At 41.7% G+C, this 11,621-nt stretch overlaps 1 protein-coding gene across 1 annotated transcript; it reads left to right on the forward strand.

Annotated features, from left to right (window-relative positions):
• Positions 1–291: 291 nt before the first annotated feature.
• On the forward strand, positions 292–8,407 carry rbm15 (RNA binding motif protein 15). The gene has a single exon (XM_055654365.1). It carries the CDS (start codon positions 667–669, stop codon positions 3,151–3,153), a length of 2,487 nt encoding a protein of 828 aa, XP_055510340.1. The 5' UTR covers positions 292–666; the 3' UTR covers positions 3,154–8,407.
• Positions 8,408–11,621: the final 3,214 nt, after the last annotated feature.

Here is an 11,621-nt window from a genome sequence, read left to right on the forward strand (position 1 = left end):
GGGGCGTGGTTGCGGGCTGATTGACGTGTGAGGCAGCCAGTCATAGACCAGGCCGCCATAGGGCCGGGCCAATGATCAGCCGGCGTGGGCGGGACGAGCCGAGCAACTTGTTTAGTTGGGCCCAAGTCGCACATATATTATTTCTTGTTGTTGCTGCTACGAGAGCCGTAATGTGAAGCCCACTCGACCCCCGCGCCGCGTCATCACAAATAAAACTTGTTCCCGCCGCCATTGTGGGGCTGAGTGACGGGCGCGGGGACCAATCAGCGCGCGGGGGAAAGGGGCGGGATTATGGACAAGATGGCGGCCGCGAGCTGAGTGGATCCGCGGCGTCGCTCAACATCTGCACCGAAAATACCGCGTAAACACCGAGCTGTGTGGGCCATCGGGCGGCCGCTCACCCCGGGGACGGCGGCGGCATCGTCTGTACCTGTGGTCTGTATCTGTGCCCGCGTTAGCGCCAGCCCCCTCGCCCGCCACCCCGCCCGCCCCTAGACCGAAGGCCATGAAGCCGCTTCAGTGAAGGAAGGAAGGACGGGCGGCCCGGCAGGAGCCACGGCCACGGCGGCACCACGCAGTGCTCTCTGCTCCCCACATCCCCGCACACACAGGATCTCAGCCCGCTATCCGCCTCGACCGGGATTTAAACTGCGACCCCGAAGGAATATGAAGGAAAAAGACGTCTCGCCCAAAGCTGGTGGCAAACGAGGGGAGGAAAGGCGAGGAGGCCACCACCAGCAGCCCAGGAAAATGGGGAATAATCACAACAGCATCAACAGGAACAACAAGAATCATGGCAATGCCAAGAGGACTCGCAATATCAGCGGCAAAAGGACCAATAACCGAGATTACGATGTCTATGCCCCCAACCGGACTGCTAATAATTTGAGTCTGTCTTCTGCTTCTTCAAGGACTAGTAGAAATGAGAGACAACCTGGTGAATACAAAACTTTGAAGATCAGCAATTTGGGTTCCCAGTTGAGCGATGGTGCCATCGAGGATGGTCTTTTCCATGAGTTCAAGAAGTTTGGGGATGTTAGTGTGAAAATATCAAGGGATGGGGATGAAAGGGTGGCCCTGGTGAATTTCAGGCACTCTGAGGATGCAAAGGCTGCCAGGCATGCCAAGGGCAGATTGGTGCTACACGATCGTCCTCTAAAAATTGAAACAGTTTATCCTCCACCAAAGGGAAGAAGTTACTCGCCCGAGTTGGATGGGTATTCTGCACCCAGTGTCCAGGCCAATCGTCATAGACAGAGATCTCTATCGCCAGCTGCACTTGGGTACAGAGAACATCGAGCTCAACAGCGTAGTTCTTTGGGCCGGCAAATCGTGCCACCACCTCCACCACCACCTCCACCACCACCACCACCTCCCCAGAGAGACTTGGAGAGAGAACGTGATTATGCCTTTTATGAAGGCCGTGGGCGAGCTGCCTATGCACTTGAGAGAACTGCGTTCAGGGAAGATGACATCTTGCCAGAAGATGACAAGCGAGCAAATAGGACATTGTTTATTGGAAACCTGGATCCTTCTGTTTCACAAAATGATCTTTTGCTCGCATTTGAGAGGTTTGGAGTTATCTTGGAGGTGGATATCAAAAGGCCTCCTCGAGGTCAAGGAAACTCGTATGGCTTCTTGAAATTTGAAAATTTAGACATGGCTCACAGAGCTAAGATTGCAATGTCTGGCAAGGTGATTGGAAGAAATCCCATTAAGATTGGTTATGGGAAAGCAACTCCCACTACTCGCTTGTGGGTTGGTGGATTAGGTGCCTGGGTTCCTGTAGCTGGTCTTGCAAGGGAATTTGACCGCTTTGGTACCATCAGATCGATTGACTACAGAAAAGGCGACAGCTGGGCTTACATTCAGTATGAAAGCCTGGATGCTGCTCAAGCTGCTTGCACTCAGATGCGCGGCTTTCCCTTGGGTGGACCAGATCGGCGGCTAAGAGTTGACTTTGCTGACACTGAGCATCGATACCCTCAACAGTATCTACAGGCCTTGCCTCTTCCCCATTTTGATTTACTTGGAGATGGCCTCCTTCCTCGTGGTGCAGAGTGTCTGAGGGGTAGGGAAAGGAACTCTCCCCCAATGCATTTTCGAGAAAGGGACCTTTTTCCAGGCAATGATTGGCATGTCCTGTCTGTTCGGGAAAGGAATCGAACTAGCCATGAACCGTTCGAGCACATTGATCGCGAAGTCCGGGATAGCTGGTCTCTTGACCGTGACCGTGAACATATCTTGCAGACTTGGGACCAAAGAAGGAAAAGGAGAGGACCTGTGGATGTGCGCCCGACTGATTGCTCACCCAGTAACGATAGGTCCAGAAAGCGTCGTTGTATTTCACCAGATCGCAGCCCGGGCAATAGCAGCCGAGATGGTGGGCGTCACAGTGACTCTGACCGTGATGCAAAGAACGAGCGGTATTCACCCAGCAGAGACCGGCGTAACAGCACAGAAAAAGTCTCTTGTGGCAAACATGAGGCCAAAGCCACAAGCTTACTGGAAAAGGAGAAAGATCGCAAGCATAGAACTATTGAGTGCGTGAGCCCCCTGAGGAGCAAATCAAAGTCCGATCTCAATGCCAAAGCATCTGACAACTTTCAGGAACATGATCGCAAACTGAACGTAGCCTGGCACGGAATGCTGGTTCTGAAAAATAGTTCGTTCTCCACAAACATGCACTTCCTCGAGGGTGATCTGAGCGTTGCAACCAACTTATTAGTGGATGTCTCGACTGGTGGAAAGGTAGCACAGTTAAAAATCACTCAGCGCTTACGACTGGATCAGCCTAAATTGGATGAGGTAACAAGACGCATCAAAGCATCTGGCACCAATGGTTATTGTGTGCTATTGGCCGTACCAGCTTTAAACAGCATGGAAAATGTGGAAGGAATGTCCTCTGGCCTAGAGCAAGCCACTTCACCACAGCGACCACTGAGGAACTTGGTGTCCTACCTAAAACAAAAGCAGGCTGCTGGAGTCATCAGCCTGCCTGTTGGAGGCAGCAAAGAGAAGGACCACACAGGTGTGCTCCATGCTTTCCCTCCATGTGATTTTTCTCAACAGTATCTGCAAACCTCTGCTCGAGCCCTGGCCAAATCTGAAGAAGACTGTCTAGTTATAATAATTGTACGTGGTGCAGCTTAGAATTGAGATTGTACTGTTTGATGTGGTTGTGTATTGTGATATGTATGGGATACAAAGGGGTAAAACTCAACAAACTGCAAAACGTGAAAGAGCTGGCAGACACTTTGTAAAAAGAAGGAACTGCAGATGCTGGTTAGTACACATAAGGGCACAAAGTGCTGGAGTAACTCATCAGGTTAGGCAGCATCTCTGGAGAGCATGGATGGGTAACGTCCCGACCCGAAACATCACCTATCCACGTTCTCTAGACATGCAGCCTGACCTGCTGAATTACTCCAGTGCTTTGTTTCCTTTTGTCAGACACGAACCACATTGTTCTCAAAAGGATCTATCTTCCTACTGCAGAACTACCAACTGGCTCAACAGCCTTGCATCTGTTACAGGGTCTGTACCCAGTTGATTGTACAGTAGTTAGTTATGTGAAATTCTTCGCCCTCCCTCAGCATATGCTCACCTAATACCAAATATGGCCACTTCTATAATGGGCTTATGGCCACGTACGTGTCTTTAAGTCAAATAGCCCACACATTTTTTATTCACCACCCACCTTGCCTTTTCCTTTTAATTAAATAAAAAGGATTGCATCCTTAAATTCGGTCCTTTTACCCTTATTCTTATTTTATTTCAACCTCCAGTATCCAGTACTATTTAAATACACAATCTCTCAGTATTGAACAAAAGCCGTGAATTGTATAAAGCTTGAATGCTTCCTGCATTGTTTAAGGTAACGCATACCTGTCAGTGCTGGAAGCCAGTGGTTGTTTCTTCAAGCAGATTATATTATTGGAAACACAGAGTCCCAAGAGTCATACTTAACATTATTACTGAAATCTTTATTGAAGGGCAAAACATTTGTTCAAAATCTAGTAATTTTCTGGTTTTGTAAATGAGGTAACTGATATTGGAGTACAGACACCTTGCAAACTGTTATATGTAATGTGCTGTAAACATTGTAGGCAGTTTTTTTTTTTTGCACTTAATATCTTTTGGACACCATTAATTCTCAAACACTGAAACATCATTTTTTGCCTTTTGCCAAATGATTTGGAAAATCTTTTTTAATCATATGGATCTCAGTCCAAAGGCTGCAAAGGTGTTTATTAATATTTAACATGCCCAAAGAGAGTAACTTAAGCGTTTCCAACTACCGAGTGGGCAATAAAGAGAACTTTTGGGCCATGTGTTAAGGCAATGATGGATTAAATACCACAAATCCTGGGTTTAACAAAAATGTGTGACTTTCTGAAAATATGCCTGCCTGTATACTTGTTCTGTGGAGGGTTGTTTTGGGAGTGGGTGGGGTGGGGGGGTGAATGCTCATTCAGTATGAGCATTTACATAGGTCTTTTACCAACCCAGAAATTGTCAGCACCTTTTATACATTGTGCTGTTTGCAGCATCAATGATATGAGAGCTTGACAGGCATCATAATATGTTTTATACATTTTGTTTTCCCATTAATCTGGGTTTTGTGAGATATGATCAAATCTAATTCAACATGGGGAAGAAAAAAAACTGAAGCTAACACCTTGACAGATTTATTCCCTGGAATCTATAAACAAAGTGCTGCTCATCACTTGAGATGATGTGAAAGAAATTTTAGGTGAGATTTGCACACTGTCTGGATTTGCAGGTTTTGATGCTACATATCTATGTACAGTTGGACATTGTCATTTGTGTTTAAGAAACAAAACCAGCGCTTCCATTCTTGTGTGGCAGTCAGTTAATAATTTGCCGCAAAACAGGCAACTATTTCATTTGCTGTGTTTCTTGCCCCAATGAGAGGCTGTTTGAACAAGTATACAGGCATGAAATGTGATATAAACATTATTTCAAATGAAAAAATGTAAATGTATGCCAGTGCACACTGACTAATACAAATAAATTGCAAAATTGTGGGAATCTCACCAAACCAGAGAAGGCTTTAAACGCTCAGCAGTTCAGTCAATGTGATGTGAACAAATGGTTAATTTAGGATCTCACAGACGGTTATTGAGTAAAATACCAAGTGCTGGAGTAACTCAGCAGGTCAGGCAGCATTTCGGAGGGAATGGACAGGCGATGTTTTGGGTCAAGCGCTTTTTTTCAGGTCCCGACCCAAAACGTCTGTCCATTTCCTCCACAGATGCTGTCTGACCCAGTGAGTTCCTTCAGTAATTTGTGTTTTACTTAAGATTCCAGCATCCCCAGTCATTTGTGCCTCCACAGATTTTTACTGCTCTGCTTACTTGACATTTTTATCACTCTTTCCAGATTTATGGGAGAAAAAAATCCCTTTCCCAGTTCCCTAAACTTTCACATAAAAGCGCTGAGAATCAGTGCTTGCCCTCACAAAGATTGCTTTAGTTTGCAGGGTTAAACTGTGTAGTTTATTTTTTACAGTTCTGTTCTCAAGGACTTGGGATTGGATGTGGCCACTGCTTTACATTTCTTTTGAAAAAAAGAACACTGCTTTCCTGTGCTCTTTTTGCCTGTTTTTTGTTCAATCTGCAGATCTAGCTGCTGTGACTGAAACGTCGTTTCTTCCCTGGGGTAAATTTTAAATGGGTTTTGTAAAAAAAAAAAGGATATGGGTGTTATTAGTAAGGATGCCAATAATTATTTCTCCCTATTAGCCGTGAGAAGATCCTTCTCCTTCACCAGCTGAACTCTCACTGTGCCGTTGGAGCTCATGCTGGGAGCAGGTGCTTACTCCTGACCTCTGCTCGAGGATTGAATGGCACAGCTCCTCTGAGAGATTGCTATTGGGATCTTTGGAGCTGTGAATGGGAACATTCAAAGGAGGGAAGAAAATAAAGGGAAATGCATTGCAAAACAATCCCTCTACCACATCCCACATCCCTTGTGTATGGGTAAATGGAAATGCTTGAGAGGGTTTTTTTATAAGAAATCTCTAGCCCATTTTAATGCAGCAATTTTTGCTGTGTGCCGCACAATCCAAGGAGTAATTTTATCTTTGTTCTGTTATAACAGTCCTTTTCTAATGATAGTTTCAATTCGGCAACGTAAATTATGTGAAACAATAAGACGACCGCTGGACAAACTCAACAGGTCAAGTAGCATCTGTGGTGGTGGGGGGGAGGGAGGAGGAGGAATTAACATTCCGGGATTAATACCGGTGTGGGATTCTGACCGGAAATGTTAATTGCAGCATTCTTTGTTTTGCTCCTGATTCCAGCATCTTGTGCAGTCTTGTGTCTAATTAGGTGGAAGCATGTACATACTAACATGTTGCCAACAAATTCCGCCAAGAGTGATGACAAAAAACTTTTAAAAAACTGAAATTTAGGGACACTTTTTGTGCTTAAAGCTCAATGGGTACTTTTGCCATCTTTGTATGGTACTTTGGAGAATGGAAAATATGCACAAACTAGGTATGTCTGAACTGCCGAGCTTTGATTGTCTAATTAAATTGGCATGGGGATTAATTTATGAAAGGCAGTCTGTGTGCACTATTATTTTGAATAATTTTAAGCAGTGAAATGGAAACAAAAGTAGTTTTAGTTGAATGATTTAATCACAATCATAACATGGACAATTGGAAAGTTGCCTCATGGTCTAGGTGCACAAAATGTGCAATTATTTTGCAAGTTAGATTATCTTCTATGTCTAATGATAACTTGAACATATTTGGACAATAGAGTTAAGCCCAGTATAGAGTCAGATGAGTGTTAATGTTGGCTTTCTAAAAAAAATGACGATGTATCAAGTTTAGAGCTCCTTTCAGTAAAGATTTTCTAATTTGCTTCAAACCCCTGTAGATTTACTGGGCAATTTCCTAGGTTTGCTTACACTGGTGTCTAATATACCAGTTTGGAAAGACAGTCGTATTCCAATTGTAAGCTTAGTTTTAAACTCTCAAATGTAGGCTTAGTTTTAAAAGTTGGGTATTATCCTCATTGCCCTTGGCTTGCTTAGTCTTTGCCTGCTTCTTCCACTCATCTGTAATTGTGAAGAGAAGCAGCCAGCTCATTCTTCTTCAGGCTTGATTGTTGCCACTGTAACCAGATACTCAAAAAGTCCAGAATAGCTAGTGTTATCAGTATTTTCCTTGTTTTCCTCTGCATAATGTTGTTGATCCACTTTTTTTTCCTCTTTCTGCCCCCTACCCCCAACCTGATCCTTTTACAGAAATGAGCTAAACTGTAGGCAGCCCGATGTGGTGTCACTGCCCAGTGTAGCATGTTCAGATTTAACTGTTCATTGCTGGAAGTGTAATGTTCCAGCAGAGGCAGGTGACCTTTTGGAGACTTGCTACACAGTGTTTAGCCATTGTGCTGCTGCAGCCCGTTGATTTGGTTGGAGGACCAGTATGAATTGGGTATGTTTTAAATTACCTGTGATTGAGCCAGTTAGTCTTGGACACAACTATCAATATAAACATTTTATAACATTTCTCAAAGTCCAACACGTTATTCTCTTTCCATTTCCTGACAGCCATGGCACACACTATTTTCGTGCAGATATCCCCAATATGCAAATAAGTGGTCTTAATTTTGTTTTTCAATCTGTAAATGGAACCAGTGTTAGATTTTGATTGTAAATGAAAATGAAGAAGAGTTACTGAAGGCAAGTCTGCAGACTCGCTTTTGAAAGCTTTGCTTGGGGGCTATTTAACATAGGACTTTTATCTTGGAGAAAAATATCAGCTTTTACACCATGTCTTTGACAACTCTGCATCAAAGCATTTGTTTAAGAAAGCTAGGGTCTTATGGGTGCCTTAGTAAGAACCAGTTATTCAGTAGCATGCCAACAGAATTTCTTTAGTGATGTTTTTTTTTGTTGAGGCTATATGTACAATTACTGTATTATTGTTAGTTATGTAGAAGCTGCTGTTGCATGTTTTTGTCTAATTTGATATTTCTTTCCTGCAAAATTCAATGACAATGTTTGAATGACAAACCTGAGGAGGAGACTTCCGCTGGAATTTCGTACAAGCTGAAGACGATATTTGTGTGAAGTAAAATGGCCTTTTGCAGGGGGAAATTTCTGTTGTTTGTTTTTAAAGAGCTGGAATGGCAGCTTGAAAAATATATAAAAAAGTTCCTGTATCTTCTAATGTGAAACCAGGTCCTGTGTTTTGAGGGGAAAATGATCTGCTGCTGTGTGCTGTTTATAACTGATTACTGGGGGAAAAAGGAAAAGCTATTCGGGCTCAACCAACTGAATACTGGCGTTCACAGACACACGTGCGTTGAGCTGATTATGTTGTCAACCAAAATCAATAAAATGTGTTTTCTTTTGAGGAAAAAAATATCTGCCTTGGAGTAAGTTTGAATGAAGCAAAAAAAATGACCCCTTGTGCACATTTGCGAGGCATTTTGTTTTGGAAACCCCCGTTATTTGAGGAGGAAGCATCAGCGTCACCGTTACCCTAACAGTGGCCTGCAAGAAAGAAATGGTGGGGCGTTTCCCCATTTCCAAATGCTGAGAATTGACCACTGGCTGATCATCGTGATACCGTTCTAATTGAAGATCCAGAATTGCTTGAGAAAAGTTATTTTAAAGTTATGATTTATTTTTGATCCGACAGATCTGAAGTATTTGAAGATTGTGAATCCTTGAAAATAAGTTTCGCTCTTGCAACCCATGACCAAACAAAAAAACAAGGCGTTCCATGCCTCCCCAAATAAATATTCTGCTTTTCTCGACTGGTGCCTAGAATTGAGGCAGTGCCCCCATGTCCTGGAGCTTTAAAAGCATGCCATTTGAGTTCTTAATTTGAAGAGGAAGAAAAGGTACAATACGTCTGATATTTCGTCAGGGCTAGCAGTCGGTTTAAATATACTTTTACTATGTTACTGATGCCTTATTTCACGGATACGTTGTGGCTTATACCAGTTTCACACCCCATGGATGTGCATGTCCTTCTTAGGTACCCAAACTCACTCAGACCGGTATTGTCTGTCAACTCATCACAGTGAGATTTCAACTCGAGTGTTTTGACCTAGGAGACCATTTTATGTATTTAAAAAATGAATAGAGTTGCCCAGTAACTAGCTGATAAGCTTGCACTGTTAACTAACAGAAGACGCCTGGTCTGAGTTTCATTTGCGGCTGCTGTGTTAAAACGCTTTGTGAAGGATGAGGGAGGAAGCACTCCTGCACTGCAGTGTCTACAAGACATTTGATTCTCACCAACTGATGCTCTGGATTTTCTGTCTACAAAGGTGTTTACACTGTTTATCACTATTGGTGTTTGCACCCAGGTAAGGTTTTTGAAGTGGGGTTAAAATAATGAAGGACTATCTTGTACTGTTCGAAACGAAAACCTTTTAAAGTCTTAAATTACCTTGTGTAAACTGCCTCTTGAATTCAGTCATGGTTTTGTATTGTAAATAATACCAACTATCTTGTGTAGTATAGATTTCTTTGTGGAGATATCAAAAGTTTTTATTTAAAGTAATGTATTATGAGAATTAGGTTGAATATTGATACTTTGATGTCCACCAGAGTTAAACACGCTAACTTGAGGGGACTGTGGTGTTTGTTGGATATGGCTCCACTGCTCGTTTTTTTATGGGTAATTGCAAATGATAATGTATGAAGTTCAGGATAATTCAAATTATGGTATAGGTGAGGAAATAAAATTATGTTTTTGGAAATTGTAACTTGAGCCATTTCCCCTCAAAGTCCTATTTCCTAAAATATATGATCCAATCACGACATCAATATCTTCAGATGTGCATAAGATTTTTATTATATTGGACAATTTACCTAATTTCAATACATTCAGATCTTTGTTACCTGAAACTTTAGTTACTTACAAAATTCTTAAGGGGTTGGACAGGCTAGATGCAGGAAAATTGTTCCCGATGTTGGGGAAGTCCAGAACAAGGGGTCACATTTTAAGGATAAGGGGGAAATCATTTAGGACTGAAATGAGGAAAACATTTTTCACATGGAGAGAGTAGTGAATCTCTGGAATTCTCTGCCACAGAAGGTAGTTGAGGCCAGTTCATTGGCTATATTTAAGAGGGAGTTAGATGTGGCCCTTGTGGCTAAACGGATCGGGAGAGAGAAGGCAGGTACAGGATACTGAGTTGGATGATCAGCCATGATCACATTGAATGGCGGTGCAGGCTCGAAGGGCCGAATGGCCTACTCCTGCACCTATTTTCTATGTTTCTTGATTAAAATGAAACTAACTGAGTAAGCAATTAAATATTTTGGTTATTCTCCCTCTGATAACATTAACTTTTTTTTATCCAGATGGTCAATCTAAGTTTACAACAGTTGTATTTTTAATTTTTAATACTAGGACCACAGGTCCCTATTCTAAAGTTATGTATGCTTAATACCTGTGCCATTGATTCAGGAGCATACAATGTTATGCTTTTCTCCAATGGAAATGGAATCACAAATTTTAAAGTGATCAACGTACAGAGTATATGAAGACTTTTTTTACATTTGTTCTGCAGTACATTTTTTAAGGTGTATTGTGTAGATTTTTGTGTTACATTTTTTTTTAGAATTTCATAATATATTCTTGATAATCTACAGTTTGATGTAGATGTAGCTCTGGATTGCTTCATCTTCTCAGATGCAGTTTTGTTTATTGAAAGTCTGATCCTTGAATCCAGATCATTCATTCGTGTATGTACTGTTATTTCTCATTTACTTTTTTTAATTTTCATTTGCCAGAAAGATTGAAAGGGCCATTGTGAGTGCTATATCTTCCTTTAGTGGATAACTCCATACAATCCATGCCTAATTGCACTCGCATTTTACAATGTTTGCGATCATTAGAAATGTGGATTTAAACTATCTGCTCATGCGGCTCAATCTCTCATATTTATGATGCAAGAAGACTGAAGAATTTTCCTTCAATGTTTATGAGATGGGCAGTTTTAAAACTTTCATCTTGCTTAAAGGCTGCGCAAGATGAAGTTTAGAATGCAAAGAGCCCTCAACAGATTTGCTTGCATTTGTACTTTGATCTGCCAACAGTGCACTTGATTGAGGAAGCACTTTATCAGTAAAAATCTTGTAGCAAAAACATTGGATGGGAAATCAATCTATATTCTTTGATTTCACTATGTTTTGAGCTAGTGTTCTTGTCTTTGTCATTGGGGCAAGCAGTTTCCTGAACTGAAAATCTGAAAATAGGCAGGAACTAAAACACATTGCCTGAAAGAGGTAAAAACGAACGTGTTTCAGTGCATTTTTGTGGAAAATCATTGTACATCTGACAAAAGACAGGTTGATTTTGCTTTTCTCTTTATTTCATGTTTCAATCATCTGATTAGTTTGTGTGTGATATAAATATTGTGTGTATGTGTATATATATATATATTTATATATACACATGCATATATAGTTATATATATATGTAGATGTATGTGAATATATATATATATATATATATATATATGCATATGTGTGTGAATATATATATGCATGTGTGTGTGTGTATCTATATGTGTGTGTGTGTATGTATGTATATGTGTGTGTGTGTGTATGTGTGT

The sequence above is a fragment of the Leucoraja erinacea genome, chromosome 24, assembly GCF_028641065.1.
Source record: "Leucoraja erinacea ecotype New England chromosome 24, Leri_hhj_1, whole genome shotgun sequence".
NCBI classification, from domain to species: Eukaryota; Metazoa; Chordata; class Chondrichthyes; order Rajiformes; family Rajidae; genus Leucoraja; species Leucoraja erinaceus.

Bases quoted from the DNA above. Each gene is read 5' to 3' on its own strand.
- rbm15 (XM_055654365.1), top strand. From the start codon at position 667: ATGAAGGAAAAAGACGTCTCGCCCAAAGCTGGTGGCAAACGAGGGGAG.